The 21,025-nt window shown below is 42.2% G+C and overlaps 1 protein-coding gene and 1 pseudogene across 1 annotated transcript; one reads left to right on the forward strand and one right to left on the reverse strand.

Moving 5' to 3' along the window:
* Positions 1–22: 22 nt before the first annotated feature.
* On the reverse strand, positions 23–3,344 carry LOC109195365 (zinc finger MYM-type protein 1-like). The gene is made up of 3 exons (XM_019347363.2): positions 1,410–3,344; positions 871–985; positions 23–663 (listed from the first exon to the last, which is right to left on the reverse strand). The coding sequence occupies exons 1-3, from the start codon at positions 2,936–2,938 to the stop codon at positions 136–138; spliced, it is 2,172 nt and encodes a 723-aa protein (XP_019202908.2). The 5' UTR covers positions 2,939–3,344; the 3' UTR covers positions 23–135.
* Positions 3,345–16,352: 13,008 nt separating this feature from the next.
* On the forward strand, positions 16,353–18,044 carry LOC100702121 (GTPase IMAP family member 4-like; annotated as a pseudogene).
* The last annotated feature ends 2,981 nt before the right edge of the window (positions 18,045–21,025 follow it).

Genomic DNA, 21,025 nt, shown 5'->3' on the forward strand with positions numbered 1-21,025 from the left:
CAGATTTTTTTTTTTTTTTGAATGAATGAATGAAAAATAACTATTGAAAACAACAACTGTAAACTGATTGGGGGGGTGGGCTAAAGAGAGAAAGAGAGAGGGATGGAGAAAGAGAGTAAATATGGTTAAGGGTTCTTATTTGTACAAGAACTTTGCTCGTCTGTCTTTCTGAGTGGCAAATTTCTCGATGACCCTGGTGTTGAAATCAGGAAGTTCTTGTGTGAGTTTTTTCTCTATGGACAGCATAGCCAGAGCGTTGAGCCGATCCTGAGCCATATTGTTTCTCAGGAAAGTTTTTATCCTCTTTAAAGTAGAGAAACACCTCTCCGATTCTGATGTTGTCATTGGTGTGGTGATGAGGATGTTAAGAAGACTTACAGTTTCGGTGAATGTGTCTTGAAGGTTGTTTTCCATCAGAACCTGATAGAGCGCCAGCGCACCACTACAACTCTGAAACTCCTCGTTGTCGTAGATCAGGGACAGTTCTGTTTTAAGTCTGGCTTTGTCCAATGAGGGATAGGCTTCCACTGTGGTTTGTAGTGCTGCATCTGGAAAATTTTTGCTGTGTTGTTGGAACAAGTCTCCTTGCAACAGAGTGGCGCTGACAAGGTGCTTGGTGAAAGAAAACCTCTCCTTGGCATGGCTCATAATGGTGTCGCACACCTATCCAATAATATATAATTGGTAAGAGTTAGATTCAGTGGTAAGACTTTGGCACATGTCTCATGTTAATCATTATTCTGAAAAAAAAAATCTGTCCATAACAAAACAAAACAGTCATGACCACTATATGAAATGACATCTGACAGCATCGTCATTAGATTTTATCTGATGATCCGATTTAAATCAGACCAAGCAGCTAGTGCTTACCTCCAGTGCCAAATGGTGTTGCCTGTCTTCCCCCAATGTTCTCCGTCTCTTTGTGGGTGGGTCTTGAACAGGTCCCCTGTACTCCTCATCCACAACCAGATTAGGAAGTGCCTCCCTGATCCAATACATAAGTTTCATTAATGGCTTCTGAAAACTGAATAGGGATATATTAACCAAACACAAACCAAACAAAGGTTGTGTTCTAATTACCGGGAATTACCGGATTTAATTAATAACCGGACCTGGTTTAATGGCTGGGGGAAAACCAGTGCAAGTAAATAAAGGCCCTGGCCATAATTTCAGGAAATAGCCTATGGTATAGGCTACATCAAATCATTACTGGGAATATACTTCATCAAATATACTTAATCAAATATTTTTCATAAAATTACTTCAAAGGCTGATATAAATCAAAATTATCTGAATTCCATTAAACATTTAAGTCACAGAACACAGAATATATGCAGAGAATTTGATAGAATCTATGCATAGATAATTAACATTTATTCTAGGTTACATATTTATGCTTTTATGCCTACCTGATAGCCTGCATGCGGCTGATGAATGTCTGGGTGATCCCTGCGATGGTGACAGAATCGATGTTTCTCTTCTGTAGGTGGTTATACAGCATGTCTACATGTGGCATTATCTTGTGAAACAAGGCCAGGAAAAAACAGAAAGCTTCGTCTTCCAGCATTCTCACGAAACCACCGGCATCTCTCTTTGTAGGGGCATCAAATCCTTCACTGTTACGGATGGTCTGAAAACACCTCACCAGATCGTCTTTATGTTCATACACTGTATTCACAGCACGACTGTTGAAGTTCCAACGGGTTGCCGATGCACTTGGAAGTCGGTGCGCCACCACCTCGTCAAGCACTGCAGTCCTCTTGCTCGATTTAGTAAAAAAAGAAGCGAATCCTGCTATGTCGGAAAAAAAGTGACTGATTTGAGGGATGTGGGAGGTTGCTTGTTGCATTACCAGGTTTAACTGATGGGCATAACAATGTACGTAGTGAGCGTTAGCATAAATGTCCTGTATCTTACGCTGTACTCCTCCAGTGGTACCCCTCATTACAGCGGCCCCATCGTAGGCCTGGGCGATCAACTTTCTCTCTTGTCCCTGGGGGAGGATGAAGCGCAGCCTCTCCGATAAGGCACTGGCTATTGCATCTGCACAAGCATTGGGTAGCTTGATGAATTCAAAAAAACGCTCTTGAATACGGTTTCGTTGGTCAATGTATCTTAGCACCATGACTAACTGACAGTGTGTAGAAATGTCAGTGGTTTCATCAGCTTGAATGGCTAAAAACTTCGCTGCCTTTACTTCTTCCACGATCCTTTCTCTCAGAACTGCCAACATGCAATCCAGGATCTCGTTCTGGACTGTTTTCGAGGTGCCTTTAAATACAGTAGCATTTTCAAGGTGTTGCCTCAAGTCGTGATCAATTGATGCCATCAAGTCGACTAAACCTCTAAAAATCCCTGGATTGTCTGAGGAATCACTTTCATCATGTCCCCGCATTGCTAGCTCAAAAGCACCACAAAACTTAATACAATCGATGATTTTAGATAAAATATGACGGTTTTTATCTACCTCTTCGTTGTGCCTTCTTAAAGCAATCCGATGTCCATCATCTAGCTGCGCCGCTATGCTAGTTTTCCCTAGCACAGCTAGCTTTACACTGTTGTCCATATGAACTCGTGAGCTTTCATGTTTCTTGATTCGTTCGGAGAGGTGCTTTAAGTCGGTTTGTCCAGATTGTGTCCACGTCAAATCACACTTGTCACTTTTGAACAGTATGCACGGGAAACAAAAAAGTGCATTAGCTGTTCCACAGCCTGTCAGCCACGACTTGCGCTGGAACCAACTCCGACAAAAAGTCCTGTTGTATGCTTTTGACTTCTCCTTCGTTGCCTGGGTTAGTTGAATTTCGGGCTTGTCAGGTCCCAACTCTTTAACTTGCAGTTTTTCTGCCATTGTCCTTCTGGCAAAAGGGTAGGTTAGAAGCGATCTAACCGAATTTGGGGGAGGCTGTGCCTCAACCGTTAACAATACCGCTGCCATCGTCTCTCTCTGACCTTATAGCTCACTTAGGCTACTGACTGAGGTAAAATTCTAGAACAGCAAATCTTTGCGCGTTTTCTGCAGGGGCGCAATTTTAAGCGCCCCCAAACCATTTAATTCAGCGACGCTGATAGGTCAAATATTTATTATTTTCCCCTGGCAACCATTTAATGATAGGCTATTTCGCTGCATATCAAGGGCGCTTTGACGAGCGCCCCAGAAGAAGAAAAACACCGTTTGTTGGTTGAACTTTAATGAGTCAGCTGGTGAAAATGTTAAAATACGCCTGGCTGTATATGGGCACACACATAGTAAAACTATCATTGATGAATTTTTTAAAAATATATATTTTTACTCCTCCACATTTGGGGGGGCGGAGCCCGAGCGCCCCCTATGGGCCAGCCGCCACTGGTAGTGACCTTGGTTGGGGCTACATGTGCCTTTCCCAAGACTAAGGCACAATGAATATCCCCTTTGGATGTTACTGTTCTTAAATAACTACACTGTCTGTAGCCTGTCACACTAGCGTCTGAAAAATGGTGTAATTCACACTGTGCAATGTCTGTGTTTGCAGGTAGGACACATCTTTGAACTTTCACCTTTGACAGGTTAGGTTTTGAAGATCTAGGAGCCAGGATTCCCACTGTGTGCGGAGATCATCTGAGAGTGGCTCGCCCCATCCAACTTTCTCTTGACATAACTGATTTGCTTTCCTCTTAGGATGAAGGGTGCCACCAATCCCAGTGGGTCATACACAATGTTCCCTCTAAGCTGCACGCATGCGCAATTGTGCACTGCTGGCACGGTCTCTGCGCACAAAAAATCTGCATTGCGCAGAAAAAAAAAATCTAACCTGAACTGAAAGTAAAATTAATACTTTAACAATTCTGTTTTGCAGTGTTAGTCAGTAAGTGACTGGCTGCTCCCGTATGGGATTAGAATGATGCCACCTTATCCTATAGTCCAGCCAATCACGCGATTCACATTCGTATATACGCAGCTAATCAACGTGGTTGACAGGCTACGACAGCGTCCTTATGTTCCCACACCGGTGTTTTAGCTATAGCAAAGCGGCGTGGCTGATGTGGAGTGAAGCCACGTTAATGACAACGTGTACAACCATTGGAGATGTGAGCAGGACAGACGGAACAATTGACGGAAAAAGTGTGGACTTTATACCAGTTTTTAAATTGTGTTGATAGGCCACGTAAAACCAGAGTTATGATAAAATTATATGCAATGTTTGTTTTTTTCCTGAATACTATCGTTGTTTATATTTACTGCGGGAAGAAATGGTAAAAACTGCGTTTTATAAGGAAAACGCTGGAAAGCACTCTCCGCCTGTGAGCAAAAAGAAAACCAAAACCCCCACCCTTTCCTATTCGTCGAAAAATGTAACATGTCGACCAATCAAAAAAATGACATGGCAACATGGCATTTAGTTGTTTAGGGAGGAAGGAAGTTTTAGGAGTGACGGCGGTGTTTTGAGATGTGAGAGATTTGTGACGTTTAGCGCAAATCTTGTGTAGTTAGTGTGTAGTGTAGTCAATAGTTTTCTTGTGCGTGTCAGAACAATGAGGCGACTGCTGAATGTTACAGGTGTTACAGGAGTGATACATCTCCTGTTGTCCGGCCAGCAGGTATCAGGCTGTTGTTCTCCTTTATCTCATAGTGGACAGAAATTATTTTTTGGAGTGGCACAAATAATTTGTGTGGCATCAGATTTGATGCAGAACAGCTGATTGTTCTGTAAATAGTTCAAAATGTTTATTTAAAAAAACGCCTTGGCTACATTTTTAGGTAAACAGCTGCAAAAAACTTTGTTGTTTGCAAAACTCAGTTACTTTTTTGAGAAGTGACTATAAATGCTGGCGTGACCACAGTGCACACGTCTGCTGTTGCTCACAGTGGTCCAAGTGTCCGCTCAGGGAGTTTGTGCGTTCGCTCAGACACATGAAAAATTAGAGGGAACATTGGTCATACACTGATGCTATTGTGCGCAGGATTCCTCTTCTTGTCATTGGGTGCTCATTTACAGTTATTCTGAACGGAAACTCATCAGCAGAAACGCACCACTGAACACCAAGTGCCCTTCCCATTAATGGCTCTCCAAGTGCCAGATCTAAGTCCTTAATACTTTCTGTACACTTTTCTCTCGGCAATGACTTTATCACATTTTCACTGTTTGATATAAACTTGTGTAATCTTAGTTTACCTGTGCTACACAGTTCTCTACACAGTTCTTTGACTAATTTTATGGCTTCTGCTTCTTACATAACACTTACAAGTCCATCATCTACATAAAAGTTCCTTTGAATGAACCTCACAGTGTTTGGAGTGAACTTTCTCTCACCTTGCGGGGCTAGATGTTTTAAACCAAAGTTGGCACAGCCAGGAGAAGAAGCAGCGCCAAAGAGATGAACCTTCATTCGAAAGACTGAGGGTGGAACGCTTAGGTCACCATGCTCCCACCATAGGAAGCGTAAGTAGTCCTACATGGAACTGGTGAAACATTTGTTTGACGTCGCACATTACAGCAGTGAAGCCCTTCCTGAACCTACGGAGCACTCCCACCAAAGTCTTTGTGAGGTCAGGCCCTGTAAGCAGGTGCATTTTCAGCGAGGTGTCTTGGTATTGTGCAGAGCAGTCAAAGACTACACATATTTTGCCGGGCTTTTGAGGGTGGTGTACCCCATGGTGGGGAATATACCAAACAGGGGTATTACAGAGTTCTTTCTCCGGCATTTTCTCCATGTCACCACATGCTATCATGTTCTCCATGAAATTTGCATAGTCTGTGTGGTACCTTTGGTCCTCTCCAAAAGTTCTGTTCATCTGGACGTAGCGTTTTGTGGGAGAAACGTTTCGTCACTCATCCAAGTGACTTCTTCAGTTTCAGCTGACTGCAGGTTTCCCCAATCTTATAAACAGTACATTTGCATAGTGACTGAAACCATTATGTAAATGTACTGTACTGAACAATGGGCTGGGAGGTCAGTTTCTTAATCTTAATTATGCAAATTCTCATGACCATTGATCAACAACCACTGACCAAAACCCACTGATCAAAGAACACTGATCAATGGCCATGAGTACCATTCACAGAGAGTTGGGGAATGGCTGCAATCACAGCATTGTAAGATGGTGAAAGATGTACCCTTAGGCCCCCTCCTCGATTCAGAGATGGTCTTTCCCTTTTCACGTAAAAGGCCTCCTTGACTCCGTGCTCAAACCAGCGTTCCTCCCTGTCCAAGATGTGTACATCCTCATCATTGAAAGAGTGTCCACTGGCCTGTAGGTGTAAATAGACTGCGAAGTCCTGGCCTGATGAGGTAGGTCTTCTGTGTTGTGCCATCCGCTTCGCCAGAGGTTGTTTGGTTTCCCCGATGTATAAATCCTGGAAATCCTCCTGGCACTTAACAGCGTACACTATGTTACTCTGTGTCGGGGGACATGATCCTTGGGGTGGACCAATTTTTGGCGCAGCGGGTTTTGGGGTTTAAAAGCCACAGAAACCCGGTGTTTAGAAAAAATGCGTCTCAACTGCTCCGATACTCCTGTTGTCCTTCTCTCCTGGATTGGCTGGAGCTTTCTTTAGGTACCTTTCCAGCTTTGACAAAAGTCCAGCTGGGATAACCACATTTACTCAGGGTCGTTCTTCTGCCTCCCTGGCCGCTGTGTCTGTGGGGACGGTGTTTGCTCTGTGTTGGAGCGTCCTGATGACACCCAGTTTGTGCTCCAGTGGATGATGAGAGTCAAACCATAAATACTGATCCGTATGTGTAGGTTTACGGTACACGTCAGCATTTAGATGTCCCCCATTACTGATGGAAATCTCACAGTCTAAGAAGGCTAACCTGCCACTTTTCATATCCTCCCTGGTGAATTTGATGTGTCGGTCCACTGAGTTAATGTGATCTGTGAATTGTGGTACGTCCTGAGATTTGATTTTCACCCAGGTGTCATCTACATATCTGAACCAATGGCTTGGTGGTGTTCCAGGGTAGGATAGCAAAGCCCTCTTTTCCACTTCTTCCATGTACAAATTGGCCACGATGGGTGAAACTGGGCCCATGGCACACCCATGTTTGTGCCTGTAGAACTGACCCTTGTATGTGAAGTAGGTGGAATGAAGACACAGTTCCAAAAGCAAACACACTTGGTCGATGCTGCGACCGGTTGGGGTGAGAGAAGGAAGACAGGAGAGAAGACATGCTGTGGAAGAGAGACCCGAGATTAATAACATGTACGATTCAATGCAGAGAGGTCTATTAACACATAGTGAGTGGAAAAGGTGACTGAAAAGGAAAAACTCAATGCATCATGGGAATCCCCCAGCAGCCTACGTCTATTGCAGCATAACTAAGGGAGGATTCAGGGTCACCTGGTCCAGCCCTAACTATATGCTGTAGCAAAAAGGAAAGTTTTAAGCCTAATCTTAAAAGTAGAGATACTGTCTGTCTCACAAATCCAAACTGGAAGCTGGTTCCACAGAAGAGAGGCCTGAAAACTGAAGCTCTGCCTCCCATTCTACTTTTAAATACTCTAGGACCAACAAGTAAGCCTGCAGTGTGAGAGCGAAGTGCTCTAATGGGATGATATGGCACTATAAGGTCGTTAAGATAAGACAGGGCCTGATTATTTAAGACCTTGTATGTGAGGAGCAGGATTTTGAATTCAATTCAAATGTTCTTTCTCTTTATTAGAGTCTGAAAAGATGCTTTCCAATGCTTAAACTTAAGTGGATCCTCACTAAATACAGAAGGCTCTGGAACAGGTAGTCTATTAGCTGACATAACTTCTGCCAAAACCTTTATAAGCTCACCTGTACTCTCGTAAGAGACGTTTAACTCTCTTCTTGTGAGGGTTGATTAGCATTAAACGTCACGTTGTTTTGAATCCTTTCAGATTTTCCAATCTTTCAATTTCTCTTCTTAAGTCTTCAACTGACCTTCTCCTTGCAGCACTTTCCTCTTGTTGTCTCTTTATCACAGGTGCTTTCTCTTTTTCTCTTTAACTTGCACTCAGTTTCCTCCTTTTCCTCTAGGAGATGTTGTGACATTGCAGCAGCTTCTTGCTCTGCGGATATGCGTTTGTCTTCTTCAAGCATTTGCATTCTTTCTCTGTACTTCTCTTGTTCCGTCATTATCTGTTGATATCATCTCTGTAAGTGACAATCACAGTGTCTGGAAGCTACTGGTTTTTATGTTTGTAGTCATTTAACTTACATTCATCCAGCTTAGGGAGGAGAAATGTCAGGTTGGTGTAGGCAGGTTACTGTAGGAGCTAGGTGCATTTGATTTTACTTTGTGGCTGGGTTGCATCTGTGGTGGTCAGTTCAGGCAGGAGTACCTATCCCCTGTTAGGCTTAGTGAGTTACTTTAGGGAACTTTATAATGTTTAGGTTGCAATGAACGCAGGTGGAGCTTCTAGCTTGGGAGCACATCTGTGACTGTGTAGGCTGCCTGTTTGTTGGCTGCTTTTTAGCTTGGCTACAGTTACCACATATGGACACATATGTTTCATAATGCAATAATGAATAAAACTGTTCAACAATCAAGCTTTGGTTCAGGTCATTACTTGATCCAAACAGCCCAATGTCCCACACTAAGTGTAATGTCACTATCAAACACTCCTCCTTTATACAACATTTCTTCAGCTTCTTTTCTTTTCTTTTTTTTTTTTTTGTCTGTCCCATTTGGTTCTTTAGCCGTCAGAATTGTTGTCTGAAGACCAACAAGGATACCAAATGGATTTATTTTGCCAAATGGATCATCATGGCATTGCCGTATTGGTCCATTTGATCAAACTTTGTTGTTATTATTTATTTTATTTTCAGTTGTTACAGATGGGACAGACATGACTGGGGGATAGGAAAGGGAGAAAGAAAGAGAGGAAGGAAAAGAAAAACAGAAGGGAAAAGGGACAGTGAGAAAGGGCACTTACAAAGACAAAGAGAAAAAAAAAATCTCCTGGATCACCTGTTGAGAGAAAAAGAAGAGAAGACAAGCAAAAAAAACCAAACAAAAACAAAGCAACATACTAAACACAACACCATCACGTTAATCTAGCTAAGTGTGAACAGCAGTAAATACTAAATATTGAAAGTTGTTGTGCAGCACGCAGGACAGACAGCGCACAATGTGCTTTGAAGTAGCAGCTAAGAAAGCTGTAGTTTATGTCTACGAACAGTGAACACCCGTGTGCACACCTGTGTGGATCAACGCGCTTGTATACAAAAGGTTTCCCTATGTAACGGTCTGCTAGAGGGTGTGGAGGCCCATAGCCCCGTCCCGCAGGGCATGAAGCAGGCATGGAGGAGATCCAGGCTCCAGACATCCAGAGGCCCCAGAGTGCGAGAGCCCAAGGAGTACCACCGGAGGGGCATCCGTGCCACCCTCCTGGGAAGGGCTGAGGAGATCCCCAGACGAGGGGGTCACCCAGTAGCCACGGAGCAGAAGCCAGAGGGGGCTGCACTGGCGTGCCCGCCGGCTCTGCCGGCAGCCAGCTGTGCCAGAGTGAACCGAGTTGCAGGCCCCGAGGCCGGAGGCCCGAGGGCCCCCTTTGCCCCGGAAGAGGCCTGACCGAGCGACAGGCTCCAGGCCCCGCCAAGTAGCCACCGGGAGTGAGCTGGTGCATACCTGAGCGCCCAGCCCTGGACACCAAGAACCACCAATGCACCAACCCCTGAGGGCATCAGTTACCAGCAGGGAGTGTGGTGAGGGGAGATAGGCCTCCACACTTGGAGGGCCTGGGAGTACCCAGGGAGGTGGAGTCTAAGACCCGACCTGACATATAGACACAGACAAACAGGCACACACAGACATAAACATGCTTTCCCACCCTCATGCACACATATACAAACACTCAGCACTCACCCAACGTAGGGATAGACATACATAGACATGTACACACAATCATACTCCCCAAACATACTCTATGCCCCGGGTCCAGGTACCCTCGCCCCCAGAGGGGGAAACGGCACCCAGACCCAAGAGATGTGACCCTTTCCCCCGGGGTGGAGGCAAGCAGACCGCCCCAGGCTCCGCAGCAGCAGGGAGGCCAATCGGACAGCCAACACCTCCTCCCAGCCCCCCGCCCCGATGGCTAGTAGAGAACGGGGGTGTGTGAAGACCCCATACCTCCCTCCTCCCGCTCATGTGTAGTGTTGCTGCGTGTTGTTCTAAAGTGCATTTAAAACAAGGGAGGGCATGGTGCTGCTGCCAGAGAGCAGCAGGTGTTAGCACGGCCCCTCCCGAGAACCCTCAATGTCTACATGGATTTAAAATTGAGAGGTGGGCACCGGCGCCAGAGGTAGGGTTGAATACACAGACCGTCCTCTGGACGCCGTTAACGTGGTCACCCTCAAGGCCCTATATATATATGTGTGTGTGTTATGAGAGTGTGAATAATGTGGATGTCTAAGTTGTGAAATAGGTGGCCAGAAGGGGACAGAGGGGGGGGAATGCCTCCCCTGCACCCTGGTGACACACCCGCACCCCAAGGCCCTACCCGTGTGGGTGGGTGTGGTGGAGCGGGAAGAGGGAGGCAGCCGGGGATGGGGAGGAAAAGAAGGGAGGGGCAAGATGCCCCTCCTTAGGGCCAGCTCCCCCGCTGACCCCAGTAGGCACCCCCGTCCTCTAGTACCCACCAAGGCAAGGGAGCCCAGGCCCATCCAGACCGGGGCCTATGGCAGCAACACCGCTAAGCCCCACAGGACCTGGGGAAGCCCACTCCACCCCACCGCAGAGGAAACTATACCCACCCCAACATTCAATCATCTCCAGACTACACAAGACAACAGACACCCAGGTTAGGTTTATTCTCCACCTCTCCTGTGTCTCTCCCCCACCTGCAGAGTGGACTTCTGCAAGGATGGAACAACCTCCCTGCCAGTTGAAGAGCCCCCCCAGTTAGGCCGATGCACCAGAGGCCCCCTGCGCCAGGGCTGAGCCCCCAGCTTCTGCTTGGAATCTACACTTTAAAGACCAAATATTAAAGACTTAATATGTGTTAAAATGTATGAATACTTTTAATTGTAAATTAACATTTGAGTGATAGATTTGTTGGAATGTCAGCTGAATTTGCCAGTTATCTCAGGGCTAGCAATATATGTCATGTAAAACCCACTGAAATGCTTAAATAATAGTTATTCATAACACCTAACATGGAAAGCTTTCTTTCCAAACCTGAGCTGTTTCAGATGTTTTTTGAAATTCTGAGCTCTCTGATCTCAGGTTAAGGCAGAGGTTCCCAAAGTGTGGGGCCCGCCCCCTAGGGGGCGAGCCATTGCAGGGGGGGCGCGGTATGAAAAGAAAAAGAAAAAAAAAGAGCGCTTGGACGCTGTGGACAGGTTTTTGACGGGGCTCCCACATAAACGCAAAGCAGGAGATGAAGCATCGCCAAATATGTTTCCAAACCAACTTCCTTCCAAGCCAAAGACAGAAAAATATGGTGATGCATATCTTCCCTTTGGCTTCACCTGCACAAGTGCCAAGGTAGGTCTCCCCTGCAAAATTAGTTTCCCTGCGTCTGGAGCAGCGCTGGGCTCTCCAAATCACGGACAAACAGGATCCCACATTCTTGATTTTTAGTTCACAAACACTTCTTGTAATAACTAACTACTCCTGACATTTTGGACATGTTAGCTCTTTATGCAGTAAAGTTACAGTGGGATACAAATAATATCAGGCTGATCCTGCCATAATTTGTTCCCCCTGTTCAAATCACGGACAAACAGTATCCCACAGCTGTTTATGTGTTTAAACCCATTTTGCACAGAGAGACATTTTTTGAAAAATGTATTGATAGCAATGTTGAAAATTATTACATAGGAAAAAAAACCAACTACACGTAAAATAATTACACCGTGGCGCCTCTGCCTTTCTAAATGGAGGGACAGTAACTGCGTGTGTATATGTAAGCGTGTAAAACCTGAAGATAGAGACAAAATACTGTTACTGTTAATCTGACTATCTGCCATTCTGCAATTCATCTCATGTAAACAATAACGTGGCGCACAGCGTGACATGAAAAGAGGCACATACCTTTGACGTTGCGTGACGAACTTTGTAATCCTCGTCCACACATAAAGGAGTTTTAAATAATCTCCGTTTTCGGTGAATCGCAACGCCGTTTACTTGTCGACGAAAAGCGCAAACGCATAGAAACAGCTGAGTTTTCAAAAATACCCGTGTAGGTGTGGACGTAGTGTAAAACAGTTAGTAGTATATTTTATTACTACCTGTAATTTATTGCCGTTTACTTGTATTTGCTTAATTGTTTACTAAATGTTTGAGGTGTGAAATAAACCGCAATGGAGTTTGTAAACAAAATATGGGTGTGTGTGTTTGGAGGATGTGTTTGTGGGGGGGTGGGGGGGGGCGCGAACATTTTTCTTGTAAAAAAGGGGGGCCTGGCAAAAAAAGTTTGGGAACCACTGGGTTAAGGTGTCTTGAAAGCACTCCTGCTTCTTGTCTTCCCCAAATGTTGGCCACCTGTCCAAGAGTACTGAAGATCTAAGGTCACACATCCTGGTGAGAACAGCGTGCCCACCCCAGAAAACAGAGGCCCATGATTCAGTCCTGTTCGCCAAAGGTCTTGTGTCCCTTGAGTTAAGTTTTTGTCAATCTCTGTGTCCCCTTTCTTTGGTGCTAATTCCATGTTATTAAGCAGTTGTGTGATTACTGCACATTTGAGAGAAACAGGGAAAATGCAGGGCTGTAGAGAGCTGTTGATAATATTTACTAAATGATTTGTAAAACAATGAGATACAGATTTACATAGTTTTGTTAAGATGGGGTGAAGTAGAGAGGTGCAAGACTTTAACTGATGCTTAATTTCTACCAGATCTTTAAAATCTACAGGTGAGAATGTGGACATTTAGCTTGTGGCAGTAATTTGATCAGAATGTGATGCAGTACTAGATAAATAACTGTGAGAAGCTAAGATACTACTATTCAACCTGTAATCTTATATTTTGTATTTTCATTTATTACATTAAACTATAAAGTTAACCTGCGACACTGAGAAAGCAAGAACAACACTCAGTCAAATTATGACAGTGACTCACAAATTTATTTTAAAGGAGACAACTAGGTTAGAAAAAGAAGGCCCAATACTTACAGTTCTAGAGGTCATGGCACAAAGTTCACAAATCTAAGTTTGTTGTCAGGCTGCGAGTCATACATGTGAAGGCAAAAGGCAACGCAAACAGCTCAGTCAAGGGGAAGGTAAAAGTTGGAACAAAGATGGATTCATTCACCAAGAAAGTGAAGAAAAGTAAATCTCACACACATAAAAACATCATTGGCAATAAGAGAAGTTACAAAGATGCATACATACAGATATCTCTAACTATAATAATGACTGAATACTGTGAATGTCCCAAAAGCCCACAGTATGACTCTACTTCAACTAATAAATCAGTAAGATAACATTAAAGGAAATTCAATATGTCCACAGGATCTCCTGTGTGAAAACAGCTAGCTGTAAATGAAAAAAAGAGAAAGCTTGAAACCTTCAGAAAGCAGATTGACAAATTTTACAATAACCTCAGATAACATCCCCAAAATATTATTACTTTTGAACTTGTTGCTATCTGTGACATCATACTAGGAAGTCTTGATATGCAGGAAACTCTAAAAACTATTTTAATTTTTTTTTAAACAATTGTACAATGATACAGAGGGGCAGTCACACTATGAAATAATGAAGACTAACCTGACAGTCATTCAATGCATTAATCACAAGTTAAAAGGCAATTTTAAAATCTTCCCAATGCCAGTTCCAAATTTTTTAATTCCTCCAACCACCGCATGGCCAACATTAAGTACGGTTTCAGCAGGTACTGTCAGAAAAAATAATGGATTAAACTCCTCAGCTTCATCTCTGGCTTCATTTTCATATATGGACTGAATCTTGCGTCTTTCTTCCTCCACTTCTCTCTCACAGTTCTCCTTTAATGTCTTCATCTCCCGTTCTCTCTTCTCTCTTCCTCTCTGCCTCTCTCTCCTCCATCTCTCTCTTTCTCTCCTCATTCAACCTCTTCCTCTCCCTCTTCCTCTCCTCCTCTCTCTCCTTCCTCTCCCTTTCTCTCTCAGCCTGGAGTTGTTCGTTGTATTCCTGCATCTCTTTCTCATATCTTTCTTGTATTTCTCTCTCAACCTTCTCCTTTTCTTTCCGTATTTCTATTTCTTTCTCTCTCAGGATGCGTTGTTTCTCCTCTTCAATCGACCTCTCAGCCTCTTGGAACATCTCGTTGGTGTAGTGGCTTCCTCCGTTCTTCTGGACTATCTCTCTGATCTTCTGGAGCAGCTCAGTGACCTGAGAGCGCTCCTTCAGTTTATTATTGAAGACGTGGTACTGACCGTTACATCTGGCCACGAGTTCCTGCAGGTCTGAGCTTCCTTCTAAGAACTCTTCCATAGTGATGCCTCCAAGTAGGTCTCCATGGGTAAAGAGAACCATGCTGTATTTGTCTGCATCAGTGCCAAAGATTTTTTGAATCTTTTGCACCGTCTGTTTTTCCTCTTCAGTGTATCTGCCCAGTCTGACAACCACCAAGAAGATATGGGGTCCTGGAGAAGCATAGGAGATGCACTCGCATATATTTTTCTGAGTTTCATCTTCATCAACCCTGGTATCAAACAGGCCTGGGGTGTCAATGACAGAAACGCGATGTCCATCCACTGAAGCTTTTCCTTAGGAACACGCTACAGTCATAGATTTGGGACTGAACTTGGATTCAAAGCACCCACGGCCCAGAATGGTGTTTCCAGTAGCACTCTTCCCAATTCCAGTCTTCCCCACCATCACAATCCTGACCTCATCATTTGTGTAGAAATCTGTGTAGAAAGATGAGAAAGAATACATCAAATACATTGTACTTATTATAAATATACCTGATCATGCACCAGGTTTGGGGTAAGTTTTTTTTATCAAGTACCTGTAACCCAAGATGTGTTACAAATGTTCTGATAGATGGTCAAACGTTAATTCAACATCTACAGAGATGGGTCAAGTATTCTGCTATCGATCCTGTGAAATCATAGTCATCCTCAGTAATGACCCTAACACTCAGATAATGCAATTAATCTTGATTTTAATTTCTTTTCTGTTACATATAATCACTAATCACTTGTAAATATCACACTTATGAACCGTGTAACTATATTGTTACAGTGGATAACATATTTAATAGCAGGAATCTTAACTATGGACATTCAAAAGTTATGAACTCTCTTCCACATCTCAGAGCTAAATTCACAAATTGCTGTCTCAGAGACTTGGTTTAAATAAGGAGCAGCTTGGAGCACTATGGACAATAGTAATGACAAAAGGAGCCGAGTGAGTCTTTGTCTTTGCATTCCTATTGTCCATTATTATTGCTATTATTATTGAATACATATCTATAGCTAATGAGCATGTAGGTAGGTTGTGCATAATTTAGGTTTTATTTTTTATTCATTTTTGCAAAATGGGGTAGGTCTTGATAAACATTAAGCTTCTACCTATTCCCTTTCAATTCAATTCAATTCAATTCAATTTTATTTATATAGCGCCAAATCACAACAAAAGTCGCCTCAAGGCGCTTTATATTGTACAGTAGATAGCACAATAATAAATACAGAGAAAAACCCAACAATCATATGACCCCCTATGAGCAAGCACTTTGGCGACAGTGGGAAGGAAAAACTCCCTTTTAACAGGAAGAAACCTCCGGCAGAACCAGGCTCAGGGAGGGGCGGCCATCTGCTGCGACCGGTTGGGGTGAAAGAACGAAGACAGGATAAAGACATGCTGTGGAAGAGAGACAGAGATTAATAACAGATATGATTCGATGCAGAGAGGTCTATTAGCACATAGTGAGTGAGAAAGGTGACTGGAAGGGAAAAACTCAATGCATCATGGGAATCCCCGGCAGCCTACGTCTATTGCAGCATAACTAAGGGAGGATTCAGGGTCACCTGGTCCAGCCCTAACTATATGCTTTAGCAAAAAGGAAAGTTTTCAGACTTGAAACATTTATTTTCACCATCACAAGTCAGTGTCTAATACTAAGGTGTATCCCTGTGCATCCCCTAAGCTTCTCCATGACCCTATATCTTCTTGTATCTTGTCAGAGGGGGCAGATACACTACACGTGGTTAAGAGAAATGCACATGGTGCAAAGAATTCAAGAAATCAAAATGGTTATCCGGTTTTATACAAAAACCCTTGTAACTAAATAACACCACAAAACTTTAGTTTCACTTCCTCTCTGTGCCCAAAGCAGTTATTTGTGGCTGTGGATTGGTTGATATTTTCTGTTAAAGGAGGTGCAGCACAGTCTCTGACTTTCACTTTTGACTCCACACACCAGAGGAAGTGTCTACACGGCCCTATTTCATAAAGGAACAACTTCAACCCAAGCATGGACAGGAGGCTTGGTAAGTCTCCATGTTAGCAGTGTTTTTTAGTATTACAACAGTAATCATGGATGAATTTAATATAATTTTATGCAGTCTCTACAAAGAAAGTCTTTTATAGAAAGCAGGTATAGTTTAGAAATTACTTTTAGCCCTCTAATCCTACCTTCAAACTCTAATCCTAACCCTATTATTTAGGATTTTTTTAACGTATGTAAATTAAAATAACAATTAAAACAATAACTAATAACGTGCATATTGTGATGACACAGAGTTATAGTTATCACTGACGATGACTATAACCTCAGAGGATGATAGCAGAATAGATACTTGTAACCCATGCCTAAAGACGTTGAATTCACTTTTGATCATCTACCAGAACATTTGTAACTTCTTGGGTACTTGTTAAAGACAAGGATGCTTTTAGAATCTAAAAGAATCTATCCCTAAACTTGGTTAATGTTCAGAAGTTCAATGTTCAGATTATTTCTGATCTTTCTACACAGATTCTGGCAGGACAAAAGATGATGAGGTCAGGATTGTGATAGTGGGAAAGACTGGAACTGGAAAAAGTGCTACTGGAAACAGTATTCTGGGTCGTGAATGCTTTGAATCTAGATTCAGTGCCGTGTCTATGACTGAAGAGTGTTCAAAATCAAAGTTAAAGTGGATGGGCAGCAGCTTGCTGTCATTGACACCCCAGGGCTGTTTGATACTAGGTTTGATAAGGAGAGAACTACTAAAAATATATGCCAGTGCATCTCCTATGCTTCTCCAGGACCCCATAACTTCTTGGTGGTCGTCATACTGGGCAGATTCACTGAAGAGGAAAAACAGACGGTGCAAAATATTAAAAAAATCTTTGGCGCTGATGCAGACAAATACAGCATGGTTCTCTTTACCCATGGGGACCAACTTGAAGGCACCAGTATGGAAGAGTTCTTAGAAGGAAGCCCAGACCTGCAGGAACTCGTGGCCAGATGTAACGGTCAGTACCACGTCTTCAATAATAAACTGAAGGAGCGCTCTCAGGTCACTGAGCTGCTCCAGAAGATCAGAGAGATAGTCCAGAAGAACGGAGGAAGCCACTACACCAACGAGATGTTCCAAGAGGCTGAGAGGTCGATTGAAGAGGAGAAACAACGCATCCTGAGAGAGAAAGAAGAAGAAATACGAGAAAAAATGGAGAGAGAAATACAGGAAAGATATGAGAAACAGATGCAGAAATACAACGAACAACTCCAGGCTGAGAGAGAGAGAGGGAGAGGAAAGAGCGAGAGGAGGAGAGGAAGAGGGAGAGGGAGGAGATGAATGAGGAGAGGAAGAAGTTAAAGGAGAAGTGTGAAAGAGAACTGGAGGAAGAAAGACACAAGATTCAGTCCTGGTGTCAAAACGAGGCCAGAGATGAAGCTGAGGAGTTTAATCCATTATATCATCTGATACGAATCAGTGAAGTAGTTGCCGATGCTGGCAGGAGGATTTTTGAAGAAATCAAACAACTAGAAAGAGCAATTTTTAGCCTGTTCAAATAAAAACATGAACATCACAGAAGTGTTGGTAGTAGAGTAGTATAGTATAGTCTCACACTGCCATCTAGTGCTCTTTTTTATTTTTTAACGCAAGATCTTATTTCAACACTGGTTAAAAATGTGTATTAGTAACATTAAATAAAGAAACACACTTATGTTTGCTTATCAGTGACTTCTGTTTTCCCTTTAGAAATTCCATTTAAACTAATGCTCTTGTTAATTTGTTTTCTGCATATTAATATTAATTACAATCAGGAAAACAAATAACCTGTCATGGCTGGGTCTGTAACCCAGCATTTTGAGTTCATTATATATTGTGTATTTCTGTTTTTAGTATGGGGATATGTTAAGTTCTTGTTTTTGCATTATTAGTTAGAACTTGAGTCTTTGTGTTTAGTCATTTAATGTTTGGGTTAAGCTCATCTAGCTCTCTTAAACCCATAAGTTGTTCAGCCTTAGTTCTGTTTATTGGATCTCCTCATTTCCCCTTCCCCTGGATCTTAGTCTCATTTGCCCTTTGTGTTCCACGTCTCATGTTGTCAAGCCCATGTTGTTTGATCTGTCTCATCATGTTTCCTGCTTTATTTTGAAAGAGTCCTCTGTTCTTTGTTCATTGCATTTAGTTTCACTTCCCCTGTCCTGTCAGTAGGTTAATGTGTGTCAGCTGTGCTCCCATGTGTGGCCACTTCCCTTGATCATCCCTTATGTGTATTTAGTCTCTATTTCATTCAGTCTGTGTCGCGTCGTCTGTGTAACCTTCCCAGTTGTGCCTCGTCTTAGTTGTCACAGTCATAGAATTATTTCTCGAAGTTTCATAGCTTTATCACAGTTTCATAGGTTTTTCTTACTCTGTTTTCCAGTTTAGTTGTCTTGCCTGCACTCATTTCAGCTTTTGTTTTGCCTTCTGTCATCAGCCATAATAAAGGCTCGCCTTTTGTTAAGTCATGTCACGTCTGCTTGCCTATGTCTGCTCTTGGGCCCTGCTCTAACTAACACACCAGCTCACCGCGCTGTGACATAACCAGATTTTATTGTAATCTTTCTATTTTTGATTTAGTTTTTACTTTGTTAACAAGGTATTTTCTTTTAATGGATTTTGTTGCTGAGTCATGTTTAAATGCTGAACTTGAAATTAAACCCCAGAAAGTTGATTCTGTTCATCTGAACATAGTGTTTTCAGTGGGAGAAACATTTCTTCACTCATCCAAGTGACTTCTTCATTCTCACATGAATGCAGATTTCCCAAAATGAAACTAGCAGCTCTGGGAAATTAAAGTAAACCTTTTTCTGAACCAAAACATTTCTGTCAACTTGGAGTCTAACACTGAATAAACTCTGGACACCTTGAATCTGTCAAATTTATATTGAATGCTTTTCTTTTCCATCTCACTGTAAGCTACTGTGTGTTTTAGCCAGTTTTACAGCTTTCTTCTGTTTTCTTTGTTTGGTTTTGCAACAGTATCTGTTTTTGTGTGGATAGCCAGTATGTATTTTATAATGCAATTTTTTTATAAAGTTTCCAATTTTAATGATATGTTGAAAGCAACCAAACTTGAGGACAAAGTGATCAGTAATAATTTCATAAATAATCTTGGACAGACTATGAAGAAGGTTGTCTTTTTGTTTTAGAGGGACAAAGGTGAAGAAGTGGTGTTTTATTACTGTCCTTTATGACACTTTACTCATTTTTGTTGTTTTCCAACTCTGCTCTGTATTCCACTTCAAATTTTCACTGCACTTCAAGCTTCAGACTTTATAAATACAGTTAGTTTGTATGTGATTTTAATTGTAAATATAAAAATAGAAATAGAAAAAAATAGAAATTGTTTATTGTCATCAATTTTTTGGATCCAATGACATTGAACGAAATGGAGGTCCTGAAGAGTTGCACTGAAAGTATCCCCACCTGTCACGAACTATACGCACCGGAAGCGATTGTGGCATTTTTCTAGTTATTTTAGGCCATTTTTTGCAGAGGCAGTAGCGGTAGGTTTTTGCTTTTGTGTTAAGCAAAGCCAAGTGCTATGCCGTTTTTCCAAGTCACTAAGTGGTCCCAGTCTCATAGGCAGTATGTTAGTATGTTAGTGTGAACAAGACGGCCCTGTCACTTACCAGCGTCACTGCTCAGGTACAGTTTGTGTAATGCATCAAGAAAACAAACTATCATTGATGAAGTCATGGTACTATCTTTCTGTCTTGTGAAATATCATGCACAAATGTCCACACTAACTTTTCCATTTTTCCTGAGGACATTTTTAATGACATTAAGGGAACAGAGGTTCTAAAATTCATTATATTTTACTGGAAAATGAAGTACTTACCTCTCAGATGATTTTATAATTTATACCCTCAGTGCATCTACTAAGAGGCTGAGAGGTAGCACTGGCTGCTGCCAGTATTTTTCACTTTGTGGTTGTTATATTCAGGTCTGGTCCTTTACATTAATTTTCTAATCGTTTCTAAAATTGTTGCAGTGTCGTATCACTTTCACGACCATCATTTTCATGAGTTTGTTGTCATTGGTGCTGTTATACACATTTTTATTTTAAAGATACAGTCTGTCATAGATTAGTGTGTAATTACATACTGTAAAATTGATGCACTCTCATAAACTTAGAATAAATCCCTTAAAAATACACAGGAGCTGGCGCTGGTGTGAGGAAATCACCATGTTAGCCTGCAGTGTTGAATACAGTGGACACCACTGTTCCAACTACTAATGTTTCATGTATGTAGCTAGAGACCAGTGACACAGTTTGTCGGTCAAAGAGAGACACTGCTCACCTTGTTGACATAAAACGATGAGTAATTTAGAATGAATTTATTTATGAATACAGGTAGAGAGATATCAGGTGAATGTAAAGTTAAGAGTGTAATGCACTAATATTTACTTGATTCTTTAAAAAATGTTTTCTACATTCTAATCCTGGTTTTTAATTATGTTTTTTAAACACAAAATCTGCCATTAACCTATGGGCATTCCTCTGTATCACTCCATAATGGCTATACTGCCACCAGTTCAGTACTGTTTAAAGAAATAATTTAATTAATTTATTATAGAAAGAACATCAGTCTTAAGTTTTGTGTTGTGTTATGACAATATGTGAAAGGACTACTAATTAGAGGGTCTATCTCAGCTGTCATAGAGC

The sequence above is a fragment of the Oreochromis niloticus genome, linkage group LG18 (genome assembly GCF_001858045.2).
Source record: "Oreochromis niloticus isolate F11D_XX linkage group LG18, O_niloticus_UMD_NMBU, whole genome shotgun sequence".
Taxonomy (NCBI): Eukaryota; Metazoa; Chordata; class Actinopteri; order Cichliformes; family Cichlidae; genus Oreochromis; species Oreochromis niloticus.

What these genes read in the sequence shown, in the direction of transcription:
- LOC109195365 (XM_019347363.2), bottom strand. Translation starts at nt 2,938, where the DNA reads ATGGCAGCGGTATTGTTAACGGTTGAGGCACAGCCTCCCCCAAATTCG. An exon ending in AGCCGCATGCAGGCTATCAG is followed by an intron (nt 986 to 1,409) that starts GTAGGCATAAAA and finishes GTATTGGATCAG; the next exon opens with GGAGGCACTTCCTAATCTGG. An exon ending in AACACCATTTGGCACTGGAG is followed by an intron (nt 664 to 870) that starts GTAAGCACTAGC and finishes ATTATTGGATAG; the next exon opens with GTGTGCGACACCATTATGAG.